This window comes from Taurulus bubalis (assembly GCF_910589615.1).
Source record: "Taurulus bubalis genome assembly, chromosome: 2".
NCBI lineage: Eukaryota > Metazoa > Chordata > Actinopteri > Perciformes > Cottidae > Taurulus > Taurulus bubalis.
In genome coordinates, this window is record NC_136590.1 from 23,455,614 (window position 1) to 23,480,056 (window position 24,443).

The 24,443-nt window shown below is 42.3% G+C and overlaps 1 protein-coding gene across 1 annotated transcript in view; it reads left to right on the forward strand.

Annotated features, from left to right (window-relative positions):
* rapgef6 (Rap guanine nucleotide exchange factor (GEF) 6) overlaps nt 1-24,443 on the forward strand; it is a gene marked incomplete at its 3' end in the record, with an annotated part of 127,593 nt that overhangs the window by 52,728 nt on the left and 50,422 nt on the right. The window contains exon 6 of the mRNA XM_079214163.1: nt 5,975-6,118. Within this exon, the coding sequence (XP_079070289.1) occupies nt 5,975-6,118 (144 nt within the window). The remainder of the gene's footprint in view (nt 1-5,974; nt 6,119-24,443) is intronic.

Genomic DNA, 24,443 nt, shown 5'->3' on the forward strand with positions numbered 1-24,443 from the left:
AACTGCCATCGCTGCAGTGGAACGATGATGAAATCTTATTGTCTTAGACAGACCGTCGCTCTATTAACTCTAAACTGAGGCAATAACGTGAAAGATTTTTATTTGAGTGAATGCCACTTTTTTTGTGCTATTTATCACTTTGTGTTTTAACACTAATTATCCAACCACAGTGTTTTATATTTAGTGCTGCAGGCGGTTCTTCATTGGGAAAACTCCCCAGATTTACAGGAAGCATTTGTTCCATTGCAGCTTAATAGAAGACAAATATAGTGCATCTTGCAGAGCCTTTTTTTTTTGCACCACTGATTGTATTTCACTGTAGCGTTGATAATACTGTTGTTATATCTACAATTATTGCTTAACACCCTGAGGTCTGAGGTCATTTTTTCGATTTTACATCATTTCTTGAATTCACCTTGCATAAGATATATACCCATGTGTTGTATATAAAAATTTGCAGAACAATCTCAGCTCTCTATATAACGAGGCACCATTGTTCTAAGGCACAAGTCTCGTGTGAAGAAGGCCGCAGAAGTGGAAAGTCTACTGATTCCGGTAATATTGTAACTATATTTCTGTGCCGTATTATCGCGAAGATATGAATATAAACAAAACGTAAACATGGTACCACGCGGACTTTATAGAGTAAATTAAACAGTTAAAAAAGCAAATACATTTTAGGGAAAAGCATATATTTAATGGCGGGCTATGTATTCTTGATTTGTCATTTGTAGACTTCTTGTTTTTGTACCGATTGAACCAACCAGGTTCATATTAGTAGTATGTGTTTTATTCAGTCAATCTAATACTAAGCCTTCTCTGCTGGCCTAAACAGAATCACAAAGTTATAGCTATTTTATAATTACATTTTATAATTGTTTTCTTTTTGCACCGAACAGCACCCGTCATGCTCGTATTTATCTATATGATACCAGACAGCAGGCCTAGGTAGGAAATGCACGGCCCGCCACTGCAATACAATAAAACAGTAAAGCCACAATCTAATATACAAAACAGAAAGACTGAAAAAGTATAGGTAGAAGCATAACGCTTATATATTCCTATTCTAAATTCTTATCCATTAAATCAGATGATTAATTTCGATATATAAAGAATTCCGTAATTTAATCCTACAATAGAAATACATCTTCTTTAATCCCTTTTTTAGCTTTTTGTACAGTAAACTTACAAACATCTCTCAAATTATATACACACATATGCATTGAAAACAACCTTTGTACACAGTCTGGCAGTGTACAAAGCGGATGCAGCCAAAAGTATGACGTTTGTTTCCCGCCCTAAATAACGGCGGGAAACACAGAGCTGCAGCAACTAAAATCAGAAAGTCCCTTTCACTTCTTTCGTATAACTACCTCATCTAAAGGGCCGTTACAGATCAATAAATAAGATAACAAAGCAGGGACTTTTTAACTGTTGCTTGACTGTAAAGACTGAGATGTGCCAAAGCAGAAGTTGCAACTATTTTTTTACATCAGTAAATATTACAATAAATACTGGTTGACCGGTCAGCGGACTACTAACTCCACCACAATGGTTCCAGAGACATCGGAAAACATCTTTTTCCTGGAAGGTTCCTGCAATGAAAACGTGTTATAATAGCGAGATGCCCTTTTATTCAAGGCACTTAATACCAAAAACTACCCCCGTGGGTCCGTTCAGAGGGGGTTGGAGGGTGCTGAAGATCTCCCAGGTGTGATTGTGCGATACAGTGTGAGTGTATTTGGGTATTACGGGACGAGAGCCAACGAGCCTGTGGTTTATTCCTGGGGAATAAAGGATCCTTTGAGTAGAAAGAGGGTCTTTCCCCGGTTGGCTGCGTGAACGAGTGAAGAGAGAGATGTCGGTGGATGAGGGCCGAGTGGAAGAGACAAAGTGGATCAGCTGATCGGAGCCTCGGGGACAACAGGAGGTGTTTTTCTCTCGTCTGCTCCCATGGGCACTTCTGTTTTCAAACATTTAGCATTTTTGTCTGAGAAGCAGGAAATTAGATTACATAGAGGCTGTTGTTGTTGTTGTTAATATCCAAGCTCATCCTCGTCTTGTCCAGCTGTTTAAATGGTCTGTGGGTCTGAAGCATCGAGACGCTTTGGAAGGAAAGGGAATTACCTTTCAGTCAGAATATTCAAAGTAATAGAAAATAAGATATCAAATATAAATTACAGTAAGAAAATAGACTCTCTCTCTCTCTCTCTCTCTCTAAATATATACTAAATATAAAAAATAATTATCCTGAGTAAGAAAGAAGAAAATTATTATTATCTACACTAAGAAAAGACACATATATATATCATGTCTTTTCTTAGTGTAGATAATAATAATTTTCTTTTTTCTTACTCAGGATAATTATTTTTTATATTTAGTATAATATATATATATATATATTATGTGTATTATTTATATATATATATATATTATATTGAGTAATTTAGAGATTTGAAGAATTTCAAAAATGTAGCTTCAATTTTTCAGCTTTAAGGCATAGTATCTCTTTAGTAGGCCTCTTTACACTTGTGCCTTAGGACAATGGTGCCTCATTATATAGAGAGCTGAGACTGTTCTGCAAATGTTAATACACAACACATGAGTATGTATCATATTCAAGTGACTTTAAAAAGGTGAATTAAGAAATTATGTAAAAAACAAGAAAATTACCTCAGAGGGTTAAAAGCGCGTTGAGAGAGCCACACAGACCCGTTCATGATCTTTCAAGGCTAAAGAGTGGTTTCACCATCTGACCCTTCATACAAATGACCAATTGGTGCATGCAGACGAAGATCGGGTGCATCTTTTTCCCCAAACCCACAAGAACACCTCGTAGTACTGCTGATTTTTATCACAGACGACGCCTTCAGGCTCCATGAAGAAATACTTGATGAAGAACTTCCACATGAACCCGTCAGCACACGGGAGCAGAGGGCCGTGTGTTTAGTCACACTGCATTGCAGCAAATCAGCTAATTAGGGCCATGGGAATAGGAGAGAGAGGGCAATTTGCAGGCCATCGCCGTGACTGTGGTCACGGGACGGACGGGTGGGGGGGGATGACATTCACAGGGCGGGGACGGGGCTTGTATTTGAGTCTTGAGTGGAGCGTCGTGGGAATGAAAGGAGGCAAGTGGTGGGGAAGAGGAGATTGAATGAATAAAGCAGAGAGGAATGTAAACTGACACACACTTAAATGGACAGAAAACATGGTCACGTTATGTTCTATGACGGTCACAAAGGCCAGATGTCTCAATGGCGGACATTGTCGGCCACTGGATAGATGTTGGTTTGTTTCCAGTCAGAAGCAGAGAATGTTTCTGAGAAGTAAACATAGTCATCGTCATGCTGTCACCCATTGGTTCGTGGACCGCCGTTATGAAGCCTTGAGTTCGCCATCTTTGATTACGGACGTTGCCGTGTTGTTCTTTTTTGCATCCAATGAACCAAAGTTGGCATATTTGGAATGCAGAGTGATGTAGAGACGCTGTATACGGCTCTGGCGTTGACCTGTCAATCACCTTGTAGCCCCGCCCGAAAGCTTTATGGTCTGTTTGACTCTAAATTACCATCATTTACTAAATGAACATCATGGTGTATTGAAGAAGACGTGAAACTAGAGATTGAGACATAAACTCATGTTTACAATGTTTACTGAGGGAACAAATCAAGAGAGAAGTAGAGCCATTTATAAAGACTTCTATACAACCAGAGGAGTCGCTCCTTGATAGTCAGTCGAGAGAGTCCATTACTGCTAAACTACCCACGATACAGTTGTTCTGTGTTGCAGCAGCATTGAGTCCCAATTCCAGCGGTGACAGAGCATCTTTGGGTCCATCTGCCCTCTCTGGGTTTTACTTAACTTTCTAATTGCCGTCTCCATCAAACGCTGTGTGATGAGATGTCACCCTCGTCTCTTCACGGTGCCGCAGGTGTTAATGTACGTGGGGAAATACAGGAAGTATTCATTCAGTATTTCAGCCCTTTTACTCATCTCTCAGGAGGCAACTCATGGTCGACCATGAGTCTGTTTGAAGGCCACTAATGATGGACACGTGGCCTTGGAGGGATGGGGGGGGGGGGAAACAATAGCAACTTATAGAATCAGTTTCTGTTGCATTTATACACAAAAACCTACTCTTTCATACAAAGCAACATGACCTTGCTGGACGATGAAGATGAGGAATAAGTTCAGAAGGAGCAAGAGAGTCTCACAACTAACCGGGTAAGGGGAGCGATGAAGGTGCACCTTTTTTATAATAAAAATAAAAAGTCTAACACCACCAAACAGAAACATAGAGCACACTCATTAAAAATGTGTCAATTAACAATTTAGACATGAGGCATCTTCAGCTGATTGTCGAGTGAGAAGACGTGAACTACGTTGAGCTGCATTATGGGTAATGTAGCACAGTCTAGCCTCCTCTGGCATGACACACCCAAACCTCCAACCGAACTGTCGGTGTCTGAGCTGCATTATGGGTAATGTAGGCGGGTTTTGTGAAAATGCAAAGCTAATACTCCTTTTTTTTGTCAGAAACACTGAAAAAAAGAACACAACAGGGAGTGTCAGAGTTGAAATATCTCATTGTATTTCTGCTCTCTCGCAAACAAAATAACAATATTCAAACTAACAATCATAAAATATTCAACTCTAAGAGAAGTAAAAAACAAAAAGAATAGAAGACAAATTCATAAAACTCAAAGCAAAGTGGGTCCCCTCCCAGTCTCAACATATATATAACAATATATTTGTTTTAATATTGTAATCACTGACATAATGAGACATAATGAGACTATTGACTCTCTGAACATCACGCAGCGGTGAAAAGAAATGACAGAACAACAGAACAGTACTACCATTTTTCAGTTGTTTCCTCAACTCGGCTTCAGGACGTAAAACCTGCTGATTCTACTTGTTTTAAAGAGGAGCACTCTGATATCATTACATGCAATGACAAGATGGATCCCCTTCTTCTTCTTCTTCTTCTTCTTCTTCTTCCACTTCCTTTTGTTCGTTTTCTTCTACTTTTTGTTCTTCTTCTTCTTCTACTTCCTTTTGTTCTTCTTCTACTTTTTGTTCTTCTCCTTTTTCTACGTCTTCTTCTTCTACTACTTTTTCTTCTTCTTCTACTTCTTCTTCTGCCTGGCGAAGAGGATATTTGTGTATTTACGGCTTCCTGGAGGAAACTGTGTGCTCAGTGTGCGCTCAGCGCGTGTCTCAGAGAGCATGTGAGTCAGTCCGTCAGTGTGCAACGTGTTGAGCAGCTGAACCAACTATCCGGCTCTCGGAAGAGGACGATAGAGACGACCTTTTTGTTTTTGTTTTTTTGGGCCTCGTTGTTAACTTGTTTGCTCCTTTAATTTGCTGCTTTCTTTTCTTGTGGATGCTCGCCTCAAAAAGGATGTAATGTTTTGGGAGCCCTCTGGATTTGTAAGCTTTTTTTTCTTTCTTCAAAATTTGGACGCAGCGCTTCTATTCATCTTTTGTTCAGAAGATTCCCCTCCCCCCCCCCTCTTTATTGTCCCCCCTCACCCTCAGTGGTATTTCCTGTTTGTATGCGTTGTTCTGATCCCCTCCTCGCGTCTGGATGAGTGCTCTCCGCTGGCACCGGCTCTCTGCGCTCTGGAGGAACTGGATGTTCAGCCAGGAGCCGGCAAGCGAGCCGGGGCGTGAGAGAAAGGAAGGGGACCCCGACTCCGAGAACCACAACCCGGACTCTCGAAACCCAACGGGACTCGAGACCCAAACGGTGGATTACAAGAAGCAGGAATCAGAAATCAGGAACCAGAACTTGGAATTTACAAATCCAAACGCGGTTGCTCAGCTGAAACGGAGCCGCTCTGAGCCATGCTCCCAGGTTTCGAGCCGCAAGGATCGACCCCCCAGCTGTCCCTGCGCGCCCGAAGGTTGCGGGTTTGAATCCCGTGGGAGCTTCCGTTCTGAGGAGGGTGTTGACTGTGTGTTGCAGGTGGACAACGGCAGCGAGGGGGACGACGGTTTTCTGCACAGGGACGGTTCCCAACGGAGGTCCAGGCGGCGCTTCAGGAGAGTCAACCCCCAGGGAGAACGGGAACTCATCACAGACGGGCCTCAACCCGCCGGCTACAACACGGTAAGAGAGCCGTTGTTACTCTCACTTTTAGATTAAACGAGGAGGAAACTTTTCGTGAGGTTCACAGAGGTTCTTTAAATTAACTGTTTGTCGAACTTATCTCAAAGTCTTCTTTGAGTAGTGCTTTTACTCTCAGTGCAGAGATCAAAGTCTGCTTTGAGATTTGAAGATATGATGGAGATTTATCGTTGGGGAAAAAAAGCATTTTCTTTTGACAGTTTATGTTTGTTTTCCAGCGGAATTGAACAGTTGTCGAAGTCTTTTGAGTTTTCACAGAGAACATGAAATGCCAGAAGTAAATGAAAGGGGAAATTTGATAGGGAAAACACATATCGGTCTCTCTGAAGGCCACTCGAAGAAAGTCTGTGTGAGAAAAGAATCGAAACTGTGTGTGTGTGTTGAGTTTCCCTCCCTCTGATAGGATCACTGGAGCCGGCCTTGTGTCAGTTACAGTTTTGACTAATCACTGGAAGCCACACTTTGCCTCACACACAGTCACATAGGCACACACACACACACACACACACACACACACACACACAACCACACACACACACAACCACAGTCACAAAGGCACACAAACACAGCTCATACAACGCTCCCTTGGGTGTTACAAAGGGACTTAACGCGTCCTCTGCCGACCCTGTCGTTGCTCGGCAGTGATTGTTCCACCTTTTTTAAATTACATTGCTCGCCTTCGGCATCACCAAATCTCACCACATTATCTTTTTTTTGTGTGACTGTTTTATTATGTAAAGGCGAAGCCACTCGGATGCATTAGCGCAGCATGATGAAGCAGACAAAAGCTATATGGAACAGTGTGAAGGTCAAAGATAGATAATCATTTTAGTTCTTGAATATAAGTAAGATTGGAAAGCAGGATTAACCACACACACACACACACACACACACACACACACACACACACACACACACACACACACACACACACACACACACACAGTTTGCGTGACTGTTTCTTTCACTTCTCTTGCCCTGTTTCTGCCAAGGTCTTCAGGATTATGTCAACAGGTAGAACACATTACAAAATGAATCTTTCCCCATGTTAAGGCCTGTCCCTTTGTCTTGAATAGCTAGTGTGTGTGTGAGACTCACTTCTGGTTCAGACACCTGTTGTTTAGAAACAGGTCCGTGTCGGAGGCGGAATCTTTGATTCACTGACCATTTTGGCCGCTTCCTTCTCTCTGTTTTTAATGAACTCGCAGGTCAAAGGTAAAAGCACTGAAATGTTTTTGTACAAACACCGAGTGCGATCTCTCTTTCTTTTACTTTTCTACTTGTTTCAATGTTTTCTTACGGGGTCGCCCATTTGCGATGGTCTAATGATAATGGCTACAAACACACACACACACACACACACACACACACACACACACACACACACACACACACACACAAAGGGAACTGTCTTTCTGGCATTGGATCAGAGGATGTTGTTCAGAGGCCTTATTGAACCATAATCACATCAGTAATCCATTATCACTGGTGTGCATCTTTCTCTCTCTCTCTCTCTCTCTCACTCTTAATGGCTCGCTCTGGAGTGAATGAAAGTTTCTGAAGCTATGAATTAAGAAGCGACTTCAACAAAATGGTGCATGAATATAGGAAGACGATGTAAAACTGAGCCGAGAACAAAGGACAATAGAGATGCTACCTGCAAATCACACCGCCGAGTGGGAACACTGGGCAGGTTGTTCTGGACCTTCAGAGGCAGAAAAGTGCAAACTGCTGATTGGCTCGGGCCGCATTCTATCATTTTATTCCTTGTATTAATTGTATTCTCCGCGATGACTGGTGGCCATTGATCTCCCATTGATCCCCCATTGATCCTGAAACCCGATTCCTCTTCCAGCGGGGCGAGAGACACCAGATCTCGTGCCTTCTCTCACTACTATGACGGACCTTCGTGATTCAGTAATGACTCACACACATGCATTGCACAGAAACAGACACGCACACACAGAGAAAGTCACTTCATTAAGACATCGGATGCCTCTCTGGGTTGCTGCTCCCCCCCCCTTGCACTCAAAGCAGCTGAAGTCGTATCCAACTGGCTTGTGGAGAACGTGCAGAGCGTAAAGAGGCATCTTCTCTGCTGTTTTTCAAGCACCGCCAGAAACACCATGTCTCTTGCAACGTCTGTGGTCGGCAAACTTCCTGTTTCACAAGTCAAACCGTCTGACGTCTGTTTCTTTGTCTGTTTTTTCACCCCCTTTCAAACACTTTAGCGTTGGTTTCCCCTCTCCGGCCGACCTGAGACACACGAGAGTTAAGTGTGAAAACATTAATAATTTAAAGAGTCAGCCGGCAGAGAACATCTCATGAAACTGCTTTGTGGGGAGGTTTGTGAAAGCGAGATTTTTTTCTAAAATTACACTCGCTTGTCCACTTTACTGTGTGTATTTGATGTGTTTTTAGATGCTGGAAATCTCTGCACACAGGAAGCAACAAATCACACCTAAAGTGTTAACTAAACAAGCAGACAGCTGAGCCCATTATTGTTGATGATAAATCCATCAGATTCATTCATAAAACACGTTTTAAAAACCGAACGCTTTGTGGGTAAAAATGTGTTTTGAGTCTGGACTTGAGGATCTAAGTGGGAGGAGGATGCTTTTCCACCGTCTAGGGGGCTGCAACCGCAAAGACACGGTTACAGTGAGTAGTGATATATTTAAAAAATATTCACATTTGCATGTCACATTCATTATTACTCATATACATGCGATGCAAGTTTATTTTTAGGCTTTCAGCTCGATGACTCCGTGTTCGGTGGTATCACATCAGCTCCATCTGATGAGCTAGTGCCGTGACTTTACTGGAGTTACCGTCCCGTCACCGCTGCCCACAATCGAGTGAGATTCAAGGTTGCGTTCATCATTTAGTTTGACTCACGCAAATGCTTTGTCATACCGGTGTCAACCAGTAGTGGAAAAATGATCATCTTTCAAATCTCTGCTCAGGTTTTAAGGTCATGGGAAGGGGATGGGACAATGCTTTTGCTTTGTTTCAGATAATTCTGGTGAATCAGACCCGGCCCTCGGGACGGTGTGTGTTACCGGACACTGTAAACGGTTAGGTCGGTTTGGTTAAACAGCCAACATGTGTGTTGGGAAATCTGTGGCGCTGCAGCCACCGCGGTGGTCTGTTGAGAAAAAAAAGAAGTCAATTTCCTGCACTTATTGTGTTGGAGTGAGCTCACTGCCGTTGGGCGGTTTTATGGAGTTTTGCTTGGCATCGTGGAGCAACGGAGTTGTTAACATTTCTATAATATTCCTGGCTTCATTTCCATTTTTATTTGGGGTACATGTTTTTTTTTTTTAAATCTGCGTGTGACTTTCTCCCAGTGTCTGGCTTTTTTTAGTACTTCTTTTATTTTATTTAAACAGAGAGACTTCTGCAGAGCCTCAACCTTCTGGGCTGCCTCTGTTTTAAAGGCCTCCGCGATGCTTTAATGCAGCGAGTCCGCTTCCGGAGCTCATCTGGTCTCATTCTATCAGAATGCAGGTGGGGCCAGCTAAAAAACCCAAGGGCCTCCAGCAGCTCTGCTACTGCTAGACCAAGCAGGGCCCCCAGGGAGGGATGAGGATCCAGGAAGAAATGGGGGGGAGGAAGGAAATAAGGAACTCAGTTTTCACTCAGAAAATGGTGCAACTGCACAACAGGCTATAATTATTAGTTTGTATTGCATATTTATTGATTATTTCTAGTTTCAGTCATGCAAATACTGTGAATGTTTTTGAACTTCAGTTCTTATACTCGTGGACAGAGATTCACATTAATGATGAGGTGAGGAGGAAATGCAGCAGGATGATGACATCATGGCCTACAAAGTGAGTTATGAAATCCATAGATTGGTATTGATTAGCAGATGTATGAAGGTCAGCAGCTTATTTCACCTTTCAGTTCGTGGGATGGTTGATTTTACTTGTTATTCGTCTCACCGGGCATAAGAAAAAAATGAAAAAAAAAACTCAGCATTCATGTGACTCAGCAGGTAAAGAAAGAAAACCCTGACTTGGCGCTGCCACTTTATTTTGATCTAGATTTCCTCTCCTCTTTTTCCTGTTTAACCTTTCCCCGAAGCAGAGACGCCATGAAAATAACCTTTTAAAACATTTTATCAAAGAGGAGAGGAAGGAGGGCAGCAAGAAGAAGGATCTGAGGGCTTGAAAAAGAAGAGTAGGAGATGGCGGGTTGAATCAAAGCATGAACAAAAGATGGTGCTGGAGGAGTGAGAGGGCTCCGAAGGACCAACGGAGAAGAGGAAGTTGAGGGAGGAGGAAGGGAAGGGGAAATAAAGACTGGAAGATAATGGGGGTTGACAGGTAATGGGATGGGGATGGAGGGATGGGGCGGAAAAGGTCAGGGTTGTGGGAAGGTCAGACGGAGAGAGAGAGGCAGGGTTAAGACAGGAGAGCGAGGGAGGATGACGTCATGGAGGAAAGGATCCATCGAGGGTTAATTGGATGCTCATTGGATGAACACGTAGCATCGTTTTAACTTGAGTACCTCGACAAAGTGATGAGCGCTTCGTAGTGGAAACCTTTTGTCGCCTTTTGTCTCATTCATATATATCAAGATGATCATATATATATATATATATATATATATATTTATATATATATATATATATATGATCATCTTGATGTTGTTATTAATGTTATTTATTATCACACCAGATTATCTAACTAACTGTCCTTGTTGTCAGTTTAATTTTATGGCTCCAAACAACTCACAAGGAGGACAACGAAACTCCAGCTTTGGAACGTACCTGCAGAAATCCACGGAAGGATGTCGGGATGTTTTTCTACCTTCTGCAGCTACAAAAAATATGGAAAGGCTCAAAAGATCAGAATCAACCAGAAAGGTTCAGATCTCAAACCGATGGGCTGCAAGGAATCCTAAACCAAATATGACAGTTTAAAGAAGAAGGCCGGATTAACCGTGGACAGACACAGAGGTGCTCGCTCATTCACTCACTCACTCGCTCACTGACTCCCTCACTCACTCACTCACTGGCTCACTGGCTCGCTCGCTCACTCACTCACTGGCTCACTCGCTCACTGACTAGCTCGCTCACTCACTCACCCTCCCATGATTCTTCTGCCGTGAGATAAGAAGGCCTAAAATGTTTTCATCCAATCAGCCGGCGGTGTCTGAACCACATCAACAACATGCCAATCAGCGGCTTGTTTACTTCCTCAAATGCTGACTCAGGCTCTGAACCCTCAGCGCCGTCTTGAAGGGATGCCTTTTCAAAACCACCAACAAAACCCCGGTAGCCCAGCGGCGCTCCAGTGCTAAACTCCGGCTGCCTTCACCACCCCACGTACATAGTCCTTAGGAAGACTTTAAATAAATGATCTGGCAAAGAGTTTTGATAGATGGTGTTTTTAACGTGTGATGACAGCTCGGCTTCTTAAATGCTGCTGATGTCATCATGTGTAGAAAACAATATGTTGGGCAGCGCAGGGCTCTATCTCTGCTGCTAATTTTAGGGATTACATCAGCGGCAGTAAAATGACAACCCTGTTGAACTCCCCTCTCCATTTCCCGCTCTGCTTCTTCTGCCTCCTCTTATCTCTGTCCCATATCCTCTCTGCTATCTCCCTCTGCATCACCTTCATCTTCCCTGTTTTTCGGCTTCTGCTGGATAATATTGCACATTATTTAATGAAGGAAGTATATGGCCATACATACGGACATTATCTTGTTGTTGTTTTTTGATGGTGTAGTGGAGTAATACCTGGCTTTTTTTGCAACAGAGGAGTGTGGAGGAGTGATGTAGAGACCCCGTATACGGCTGCGTTAGTGCCAGCGCTCTGTCAATCACCTTGCATCCCCTGCTTTGGTCTGTCTGACTCTAAATTACCATAATTTACTAAATGAACATCATGCTGTATTGAAGAAGACTTAAAACTAGAGATTGAGACATAAACTCATGTTTATAATGTTCACGACAGACTTCTATACAACCATAGGATTCACCCCCTGGTGGTCAGTAGAGAATGCAGCTTTAACACATGAAGCAAAGACTTCTATACGACCAGAGGAATGTTATGAAGACGCAACACAGTTATGTCTTCAGTTCATGTTGTCTTCAAGGCTCCATTAGGAGATCAGAAAACATTGTCTTATCCTTGGAAATAAATGTCTGTAAAAAAACAAACACACAACTTACATTCTGAGGAAAAACAAAGCCTTTCCACTTTCTCCCTCACCTCTCCTTCCCCCCCTCTTTCCTTCAGTCTGTTTGTTTACATTTTTCATTCAAGACTCTGCTCCTCTCTCTCAACGTTTTATTTATTTTGCTCGTCTCTGACTCACCGTCTCATCTCACTCTTCTGACCCTCCGAGGTGTTCCTTAACGTTCACCAGGACCTACTCGTCTCTATTTAACGTTCTCCACCGGAAGAGGAGGTGAAGGCTATGCTTTCATCCGCTTGTTTAACCACCGTGTTTCATTCTGGGATCCGCAGTTCAAGTTCAAAACATAGACGCTTGTCGCCGATTGGCCGAGAGTGTCGTACCAGCATATCTGGGATGCATACCACTTTTTCACGGCCTGTTTTTTCATGTTTTTTTTAAAGCTCCTCTGGGCTTGAATCTGTCTCTGTGTATGCGGAAAGGGAAGGGCTGGTTTAAATAGCAGGAATTCCTGTCTTGTCCTACAGACACAGACACACACACACACACACACACAGAGTTTGTACCCTACACTAGTCCCTGATGATAGGAGACATTATATTTATAATGTTAGCTTTCAACATCTCTGGATGGACTATGTGGTGAAAGTCGGGCAAAGAAGGACCGAGACACAGTGTGTGTGTGTGTGCGTGTGTGTGTGTGTGTGTGTATATATATATATATATATATATATATATATATATATATATATATATATATATATATGTATATGTGTGTGTGTGTGTGTGTGTGTATATATATATATATATATATATATATATATATATATATATATATATATATATATATATATATATATATATACACACACACACACACACACACACACACACACACACACACACACAGAGAGAGAGACAAAGCTACAGGGGCTTTAGTCAGCTGACTCCTTTTAATTAGCCTGGCAGAAATGATTAGCTGTGAACAGTAGCCACACACACACACACACGTACATGAGGCCATGCAAATTAGTGTGCGTGGTGTCCCGGGGGGCAATTGAATTAACCCGTTGCAGCTTCACTAAACGAGGTCCGAACTTTCTCTTCATGTTTCTTTCTCATAGTTAGCCTTGCTATATTTCTTTCAGAAGTGTGTGTGTGTGTCTGTGTTCATGTTTATTAGGGTCTTTGACAGCAGGGCAAGGGGATGATGTAGTCCCCCCCCCTCCCCCAAATGTCTAAATGTTTGTGCAAGTATGATCCTGACTTCACGAAGTAGAGCTTTGTGAACGGAGGTAACGAGGCGGAGCCTTGAGCCTGTGTGGAGTGAGGGCTAACGCTAGCCTCGCTAGCTAATGCAGCACTGAAGGCGTCACAGCTAAAGCGGTATCTAGAGACAAAACATCCAACGCTCGTGGGAAAGCCGGTGGGATTTTTCCAGATATAGGACAGTGTACTACAGATGCAGAAAAGGTCTGCCTGTCACTGACTTGCAACTCCAAATGTGCTGTGAAAGCCAGCTGTCACAGATATGAAGAGCAACTTCTGGTTCTACAAACATGAAGACTGCTGAAGCATATCATTTACATCATAAGGCTATATTTTAATTTGCACTTCATTTAAATGTTATTTGCTGTTAATTTAATTTGAAGATTATTATTTTGTGTGCACACTTGTCTGCACACTAATAGTTGCCCAATAATTGAGAACACACAGATATGTAAAAACCTCACTTTTACTGTCTTAAATATTCAGGTTTAAGGTGTATTAACATTTTGGATTGACCAAGAGCACTGTAGTTGTTCAATAATACAATTAATCCTCAAAAAAACTACTTTCCTAATAATTGTGCAGTGTATTTATTTTATTACCACATATTATTTATCAAATTTTCATTTTTTTCTCAGTTTCTTTGAGAGTCTCCCTTGTTTTTGTTGAAAAATCGAATTATTAGTTTATTATTAGTTATTGTTGTCATTTAAGCCCCGAATGAACCTATATAGGTCCTTTTTTAGACATTTTAGTTAAACTGTGTAAAACATTACAATAATCATGAACAAATATATTGATGCTACACATCAAATTAAACAAGAGAACCTGGGCTACAATAATTAGTCAGACATTTCATCCCGTAGCTTGGTGCTATCATAAGAAACCAATTGGCAAAAAGCAAGACAATTCCACACAGATTCCAAATCTATTCACCAAATCCCTGTGCTGCAAAGCATCACCGAGATATGAACCAAAGAACACTGCAACATAAATCGCTGTCAGCAATTTTTATTTTTTATTTGAGAAAATAGCAATTAAAAGAAAAAATGCATTTCCCTCAGTAAATTCCCACTAATGCAAGTTTATTGAAAACCATAAGTCATATACAAGTGAAATATAAGGTTTGCTACAAATGTCACAGATGCGCGAAAATATGCGCAAATGTGCCCAAATGCAAATTTTGGAAACCTCGCCTGAATTCTCTCTGTACTTTACGTCTCTGACTTTGTTCTGCTTCACTTTTTCAAGTGAAAACAGTGCAGAGAGACTGTTCACATATTGTGCTATGATTTGGGAGAGCTTCAGGGCTTAGTGAAGCATCATTTCAAGGAGATAATCATCCTGAAAGTGCTTTTTTTTATAGGCGGACCCGAAACTTCAATTTTTTCTGTGTTTCAATCTTTATTTACTCTTAGCCAGCAACATATATACTAATATTTACACATCTGACCAAAAGCTCACAAGGGTTGCCTTTATTATAACACCAAAATTATTCAAATAGCCCTTGTGGTTGCAGGGATACACCCTTTTTAGTTTGGGTATGCTATTTCGAGCTAAATCCTAAAAAAATGCCATGGAGCTTAACGGGTTACGCCTGACTTGAGCCTTTAAATTAGTTATTGTATTAGCTTGATTTGTTCCATGACTTGTTGTCTGTTCAGGTTTACATACACATGATCAATAAATGTCTTTGTGATGATCACATTGTATCATGTCATTTATTTGACACGGTTTTTGCTCGGTAAACTGTAGGTATATTTGATTTAGTTATTCAATACAAGTTAAACCAAGAGTGTGATCAATTACTTAATAAATACAGTATTAATATTTGAATGGGCCCCGGGGCACTTTGTACTTCAAAAGTTGGGCCCCAAGGTCAAAAAGGTTAAGAACCCCTGCTCTCGCAGACCACCTACCTGTCTCTCTATCTATCTCTCTCTCTCTCTCTCTCTCTATCTATCTATTTACGTATCTATCTACCTGTCTCTCTCTCTATCTATCTCTCTACCAGGACTTTGACATGCTCGCTCCTGGTCTTACTACGGCTGCTACTACTTCTGCTACTGCACTCACTCCATGTAGATCATACAGCAAAGGTGTATTCAAGAAAACAAAACAAACATAAGAGAAGGTTAACAAAAATCCACGAGCAAACGTCTACTGGCCACCTCAGCGAGAGTTAGCTAGCATGCTAGCTTAACTTAGCTAACCGTAAGCTTTTAGCACCGGACTCAAGACTTCTATGGTTCCACTCACCTCTCCATCAAACTGTGCCAGCTGCTCCCGCCTGGGCGATAAAATCTGAGAGCTGGAGGAGAGAATCTCTACGCTGTTCCAGATCCAAAGAGCCGAGCAGTTAATGGATACCATCATCTTCGGATCAACACAAGCCGACACAACTTGTGCCCGAGTGCCTGATTCCACTGCTCCTTGTCCCGCTGCTATGGCCGCAGGGACTGCCTCGCCTTCTTTGTCCGGTGTTGCTGCTCGCTGTCCAGCTGCTGCTGATGCTCCTCTGGTCACCGTCCACGGGGATTCCTGGATACAACTCTAGGCTAAGCCTGAAGCCCTGGTCAGCTCATCTCCACACCATCAGTAGCCATGGTCCCTGATCGTTGCTCGCAGCAGGAGAGGGAGGTGCTCCCCCCCTCCTGCACTCCCCTGCCGCTCCATTCCTCAATTCACACCGGCACCAAAGAGCGCTCCAGCCGCCAGCTCCGTCCGTCCTTCTGCATCCTCTCCACCGTCGCAGATAAAGTTCTCTCCTCCGATTCCTCCCTCTCCCACTACGCTCATCATTGGGGACTCGATCGTGAGGAGAAAAGCGGCAGCTACTTTTAGTTTTCCGGGCGCAAAGGTAACTGAAATACTTGAAAAGTTTCCCAGTATCCTGGCCAAACACCCAATTGTCCAGGACGTGGTCGTGCATGTGGGATACAATGACATTTCCAACCAGTCCTCTGAATTACTGAAACAGGAATTCAGCATTCTCCTGGACTCCCTTGAGGTCCTTGGTAGATGGGTCTTTATCAGTGGACCTATCCCCCCACACAACCGCGGCATGGGCCGTTTCAGCCACTTGCTGAGTCTCCATTCGTGGCTCCACCTGCGCAGTGTGAAATGTGTTTTTTTTATTGACAACTTTAATCTTTTTTAGAAACGTTCTGCCTTTTTTTGCCCCGATGGCGTCCACCCAAATGTTCAATGTCGTAACAAGTCGTTCCTATTTCTGACTGAAACCTGGCAACGGGAAATGGAATTTCTTCCATCTAAATGAACTTTGCTCTGAGAACTGTTCTTTTATTGGGACTCCGCGCTTGACAGGCCGCGGTGGAGGTCTTGCCGTGGTCTGGAAGAATCTCTTTTCCTGCCAAATGGGGAGCACAGAACCTTTTACTACTTTTTAACTCCAGCTGACTAAAGTCGGTCAGCTAAAGCCGTTTTATTGTGTTTTAATTTATCGACATCCTGGTCCAGTTGGTTAGTTTTTACCAGAGTTCACAGACTTCCTGACCTCTATTATCAAGCTAGATAAAGTGATACTGGTTGGTGATTTTTAATCTGCATGTCAGTGATGCCACAAACTGTGTAGCCACGGAGTTCCTGAACATTACTGAATCTTTTAATTTCACACAGCATGTTTCTGGCTCCACTCACAGAGGTGGTCACACCTTGGACATTGTGTTCTCTCTGGGTCTAGATATTGATCATGTCCGTTGTGAGGACCTACTGATCAGTGATCACAAATGTATTTTCTTTGATCTCTCTGTTAAGAAAAGGACTAGAACTGCAAACAACACTTCTCCATGGATGACAGATGCGGTCTACTCCTTAAGACAGAAGTGTCGCAGGACAGAGTGGCTATGAAAAGCCACTGAGCTGGAAGCGCATCACACATATCTTAAATACCTCAGTTTATTTTAATCTTGTAGTGAAGGAAGCTAGAACTGCGTACTTTTCAAACTTAACACCATTGTTTCGCTATATTGCCTTGCTTTTCTACTGATGAGTGTAATAAGTCCCTTACCTATTTCATTGATAAGGTAATGGCGATTAGGTCTGGTATTGCTCCTGGGATTTGTTCACCCAACTGTAGCTCCTCTTAATCTCCTACGGTTTTACGATCAGCCTACAAGAGCTAATGGACTTAATTAATAAATCAAAACCATCGTCTTGCTCTCTGGATATTTTACCATTTTCTCTATTTTAGAAAATCCTGCTAATTATTGGTCCTGCTATAACAATGTTTTTTAATTCCTTGTTGTCTACAGGAAGTGTCCCCTCCTATTTCAAACATGCCACTATCTAGCCGTTATAAAAAAAACTAACTTAGATCCTGCTTTGCCCTTGAACTACAGGCCTATATCAGGTTTTTTAAATTACGCAGCCAAAGCGTTCTCAGCTGTGCTCCCCGATGAGGATTTCTCGTGCACCTGGATTTGCATACAGAAACGCCCCGCCAGCTCCTTATAAGGGCATGCAACTAAAGAGACGTGAGCACACTTGATGGACTCCACAGGCAGCGTGAAAGCAACTCCAGACTGATTAAAGTCATGTCAAAGCGAATTGCGGTCAACTCAGCAGACACTCGGATTTCCGTAGTCAAATCAGCAGACACTAAAATGTCACTGCACCTATGTACTGACATTCACGGCAAACACATCCAAACGACCCAGACCTGGAGCGAGCGAGGGTTTTCACAAAGTTAGCGGAAAGATCCACGTGACACAGCATCCGGTTTTCAAAATAAATAAATAATATTCACATTAAGCAAAACATGTGACCTTCAACTATTGAGTTAAAGAGAAAATACAACTCAATTGTGTTTGAAGTGTATTTATTATTTGATTTGAGGGTTAATGGAAAGATAATTAATGCAATTATATCTGACTAATATTTGTGTTCAGGACATTTCTGACCACATCCGAATAAAAATATCTTAACTTTACCAATTCAGATTTTTTACAAAGTAAAAACTGAAATGATTTTGTATTTTTCAAATAGATAATTTCTAACATTTTGCTAAAATTATGCTTCAATTCAAACAGTTGATAAATACAACAGTTGATAAATACAACAGTTAATATTGGTAGTTCATCCAGCCTGCTCATTGCAAATGTGTTTTTTCTTGTTCATATGGTGTGCGGTTAACAAATAATTTTCTTTTCATGTTGCACTAAAATTAAGTAATTTAGTGTGTTCTTGGTCACATCAAATTGAAAGCTGGACCAAAGTGTTTGCTTTCATTCATTACAATTAGGCCAAATAAAAAGCCTCACGCTGTAAGTACAGTCCGGACAGTCTTTTTCTCTCAACGCATCAATAGGTAGATCTTTCCTGTCACCGAGGCAGAGGTCACGGATCTTGGGCTTAAAAAGATTGGTGACCACTGATGTAAATGCTATTAAGGACTGCACAGCAGTAAATTGCTTACAACTAAATAATAATAAGACGGAGGTTCTAGTTATTGCACCTGATGATGCTGTCCCTACGATCAAGCAGAGCATTGGTCCACTCTCCTCTGCTGTCCACCTGTATAAACCCGTGGTAATATTTGATAAATCCTTGTCGTTTGACCCTGATGTGAAGCAGCTGTCTCGATCTTGTTTCTTCCACCTAAGAAACATTACCAAACTGAGATCTGTTTTATCTACGACTGAATTAGAGATGATCATACACGCTTTTATCTCTTCTCGTATTGATTACAGCAACGCACTTTTCTCCACACTCACCAAATCTGCGATTAACCGGTTGCAGATAATCCAAAATGCTGCTGCCAGAGTACTGACGAGGACAAATAAACGGTCTCATATCACCCCCATTCTCAGGTCTCTTTACTGGTCCCAGTAGAGCATAGGATCCAATTTAAAATCCTCACCTCACATACAGAGCACTACACGGCCAGGCTCCTTCATATGTGGCTGAACTACTTCACCCTTATTCAGGTTCAACCAGTTAAACCTTCTGTCCATCCCACACATTCGCTTTAAGACACGTGGTGACCGAGCTTTTGAGGCAGTAGCTCCTAAGCTTTGTAATGCTCTGCCTGCACCTCTATGTTTTGCTGATTCAGTATCGTCTTTTAGAAACCCTGTTTACACTGACATTTGGTTGAACACATGCTCTATGACCTGCTTTTTATCTGTTTTTATTTATTTATTTTCATTATTTGGTTTATTGTGTTTTTTACTGCTCCATCTTTTTTTAAATGTGTATTTTACTATGCTCTTAACTGTTGAAATGTTTGGCCCTTGTTATTGTCAATCTAGTTTTAACACGTTTATTTATTTATTTTCCTGATTTTCTGAAGGCAGAGCTCCATGTGCTGGCATCCGATTGGCTGTGGAGTAAAAAGATGATGTCATTCCTAGTTGTGTGTGTGTGTGTGTGTGTGTGTGTGTGTGTGTGTGTGTGTGTGTGTGAGTTTGTGAGAGAGAGAGAAAAGACACACACACACACACACGTAGAGGAGAGAGAATGGAGGGTATGAGATACAATGTAGCCGAAAGAGAGAGACGGAGAGATGAACAGCTGATAAAAATGATCTTTAAAGAAAAGACGAAAAAAGGGCAAAGTGATCATTTGACGGCAACGTGATAAAGGCAGAGATTTGCAAAATGGGGGATTTCAAATCAGAGGGAGGGAGGGTCAGAAACAGAGGAAGGGAGAGGATGAGCAGGAGCTGGAAACAAGAGAGCACGTCCCTCCTTTCCTTCGTCTTCCTCTCTTAAGACAGGAACATACATTAGAAAGAAGGGAAAGGGATTCGACAGAAGACTTTGTACTAAAGGGTTTTGGTTCGTGCAACTTAAAGCTCTCCGGCCTCGTCGGAAGAAGTGAAGCAGTAAATAATTCAACTTTACCCAGAAGTCACTGCGACGGACGTGGAGCGGCGTTTACTTGAGTTTGATGAATTATATTTAAAAAAGTTAGAAGCATGAATAAAAAAACCTGTATTTCTGAGGTTGTGAGGTTTAAATGTTTATCGTACGATGCTGCTTTAGTACCTTTTTTTTTTTAGAAAAATAAATCCCTGTTTGAGTCACGGTGTTACTATTTGTATTCCCATTAAAGGGTCGGGGCTTCCCATTAAGAATTGATTTGGTTAAAATATACTTTTACACATGCCTTGTTTTTAAATTCATTTCGATGACTTGCTTCAAATTGAAAGTGACCTTTGTCATCATGTCGGTTTGACCTCTTTCAGGCTCTTTTATACCCTAGATATAAACACTGTTTATATATATATAAATATATATAATTGTGTGTGTGTGTGTGTGTGTGTATATATATATATATATATATATATATATATATATATATATTACACATCTGGATAAGCGGGAAGAACACCACCAGATTCACACCTACAGCTGAACGCCTTCATTAAACTTTGTATTTAGCTCATTTATCTGTGATTGTTTTCATCAGAAACACGTCTACTGTGCCGCAAATCCACCAGACAGCAAGTTTTATTTATTTATTTTTGACAGGGGGGGAAGAGCCCATTATCGCCTTGTGTCTATTGTGTCGCACGTTCACATTCACCAGCGTCTGTCTTTGCATCTGATCGGAGCGCCGTGATTTATGCCCCCCATACCACTCCCCCTTTTTTTTGTGATTTATGCGGCACGCTCACCCAGAGGGGGGTCGGGGTCGGGGGGTTGCCTCAATACACTCAGCTTTATGTTACCAGCAGATCAATAAAGATGCTCCCTCTCTTTCCTCTCTATCTCTCTCTCTATTTCATCCACATCTGTTCAGCAGCCAATCCATCTAATGCAGTTTCCCTCCCGCTTGATCTCACGTCATGCACACCACCTCCCATCCTCTCCCCTCCCCCTCTCTCTCTCCACCGCTCGCTGCACAGGTGATGTCATTCTTTTTCAGCTGGATTCTCCTCCCTCCTCACTCTCTCTCCAGCGTTCCCCGTTAGCAGCTGGCTCTCCACAGCGCAGCGTCCTCACCGCGGCGGCTTTCTCTCTGACGGGAGAGGAAGAAGACCGCCGGCGTGAGGTGTGAGAGATAAAAAGGAGGGAGGAAGCTTGACAACTGGGGTTTAAGGGGAGCAGGCCCCCCCGCCCCCACACACACACACCCCCCTTGACATGGAGCTGCACAGCTGAAGCCCCGGAGAGAGATAAAGAGTTGAAAGAGACGGAGGAAGGAGTTCAACCGGCGGACTCTTTGCATGAGGAGCAGGCGAGGGATCCAGACTTGTTTGCAGGACTTTAAAAGCCAGGCGAGAGGCTTCCTCCCGGGGGGGCTGCAGATGCACAGACGAGCCCCTCTCTTCCTTCCAACAACGGCTCATCTTTAAAGGAGGGAAAAAGACTCGTTGAGTTTCTAAATTGAACTTGAAACCAAAAAGAAATCGACTGAATTTTTATGTTCTTTTTAATCTTTTGAAAACTCTGAGCTTCTCTGTTGCGGTTCCTCTGAATGCTTTCGTAGCGGAGAGGAAGAGAAACTGACGTGTGAACGGATCTTCCTCCACTTTAAGTCTTTCTCTCCAGCGACATCCGATTCATTGCGAGGAATTTTCTTCCTTTTTTTCTCATCTTGCACCAAGGACATCAACGTCAGCCCCCTTTTCGTCCTCCTCTCTTTTTTTTTTACTTATTTTATTTTTTTCTTCATCTCTCTGTGAACGAGGGGAAGCCCTCCCTCCCGTGGAAAATGGCTTTCCTGGTCCGTTGCTATGCCAACTGCTTGCAGCCGTGGTCCTCCAAAGTAAGCGATGTCGTAATCCCTTTTTCTGGCTGGGATGCTGTCTCTCTCTCTCCTCTCTCCCCCTCTATCTCTCATTCTCTCCCTGCCTCTCCCTCTCTCTGCCTCTCTCTCTCTGTCTCTCTCTCACCCTCTCTCTGCCTCTCTCTCTCTCTGTCTTTTTCTCTCTCTCTCATTCTCTCTGTCCCTCTTCCATCTCTCTCTTCATTTATTGTGGCTTTTGAGAAACATACTCCTGCTTTGTGACTCAATAGACGACTAGATTGCATTTAGCGTGTGTGATGGAGAGACTTGTGTGTGTCGCTCCCTCGTGTGTGTTCAGTGTTTAGAGACGTTTATAAAGGTAATGAAGTTAAACCTGACGGCAGTCTACGTATCCACACACATGTGGTCTTTGATGCCATGAAGACGTTGAAAAGGCTCCCATTATTCTCAGCACCACGCTTCAATCACCTCACTCACCTCTCTCCAGAGCTCCAACTGATCTCCCCTCTTGTGGCTCTAGATAATATTTAAAATATACTTTTTTTGACAGCAGATGATGGTGACAAAAGGTTGAAAAAATATTTGCCGCTATTTTCAGTTCATGAGCTTACACTTTATTACATTCATTATATTGAAATGTGGACTATGCATTTAACCCCTCCTTCCTTGAGGAGAACTTTGGGGAGACCGGCACCGAGGTCGTCCTGGGCAATGAACCATTGGCGATACATGATGACTGACTTTTTCAGGTCCCGATTCCGATACCTTGTGCTCTGGGTACCGATCCGACGATGAATCAGTAAACTGTGTGGAAGTGACTGGGATTATTCTTTAATGTGAAAGGCAACATCAACAATTAAATACATGCATTTACTGAGTTGTTATTTATTATTTAAATTTGTTAAAAGAAATCACATGCCAGCTACTTTTTACAATGCCAGTGTGAACCTTTTTAAATGAGGCGACAAATCAGTAAAAAAACTTAAACAGGAAGTCAAATTCCAGCATACAATGTGTATATACTGTATAAAACCATATCATTTAATTGCCCGGTATCGTCTCGCTCGTCTCTAATCTGTCAGTTTAGGCGTGTAATCCATCTGATCTGTGTAATCTGCTAACAGTGGCTGTAATGAACAGTTTGACGTCGCTCACAATAATCCGCCAGAGTTAGTTTGGAAAGCAGCTGCATGACATTTTTATTTATCTTTTGTGGTCTTTTATGGATCCTGTGGGTCCGTCTTCTTTGGGAGCAACATGGCGGACTCCCTGAAGAGGACCTGCTCACCTGTGTAGGTATGAAGGGCTCTTTGTGTGCCATATTCGTTAATTAGCTGTTTCATATTCTGATAGTTTCATCTCTGCTTGTGAAACAGACTTTTCTTTGGCGTTGTTGCACCAGCTTTGATTTTCCGTCGCATAAGTCAAAGATTCATAAAGCGGATCGCTTTAGCTCCAAAGAGCGACTTGGACGAAGCTTCTTTTCTGCCTCCAGTCCGGCTGATTCCTCCTCACTTTAGAGCCACAGGTTTTCATCTGGCTCGCCCAGTTTGAAGTCCACAGGTTAATTGGTCTGTGTCTGTGATGAGTCCACTTTTCGTAAAAGGTTAATTAAGTTTCCCTTCTCCCCTCCCATTAGGCGATGTGCGCTCTGTCTGTAGGTACAAGAGCAATTAAAAAGAAAAGAAACACTGCAGTTGAGTCGGGAGGGGAAGTGAAGCAATGTGGAAGACTGAAGTGTTAGTCAGGGTGGTCCGCGGAGGGATTTTAACTTCCTGAAAAAGGTTTTGGGCAATTTATTCTGGGCTCTCAAGGAAGGACGGCGAAGAGCCATCCTGGTGTGTAATTTTAAATTAAAGGAGAAAGACAGAAAAGGGCGAAAGATGCAACAAACAAAAAAGTTCTTCTGAAGCAGATATTCTTTTTTTTCACTATATTACTCAGAATAGCAGCCGATTATTTTCTCTAGAAGTCTCTTTTGATAGTTTTAGTTCGGTTCTGTTTACCGATTCACAGCCGCTTCTATACTCGTTGCTTCATCTTGAAGGACCTACATGTCATACCTTTTCCACCAGTCTGAGTCTGACGACTAAACTAGTTGGAGATCGAAGAGAAGAAGAAAAAAAGCAGCAGCGAGCACGCCATTGTTTGATTCATGAGAATCAATT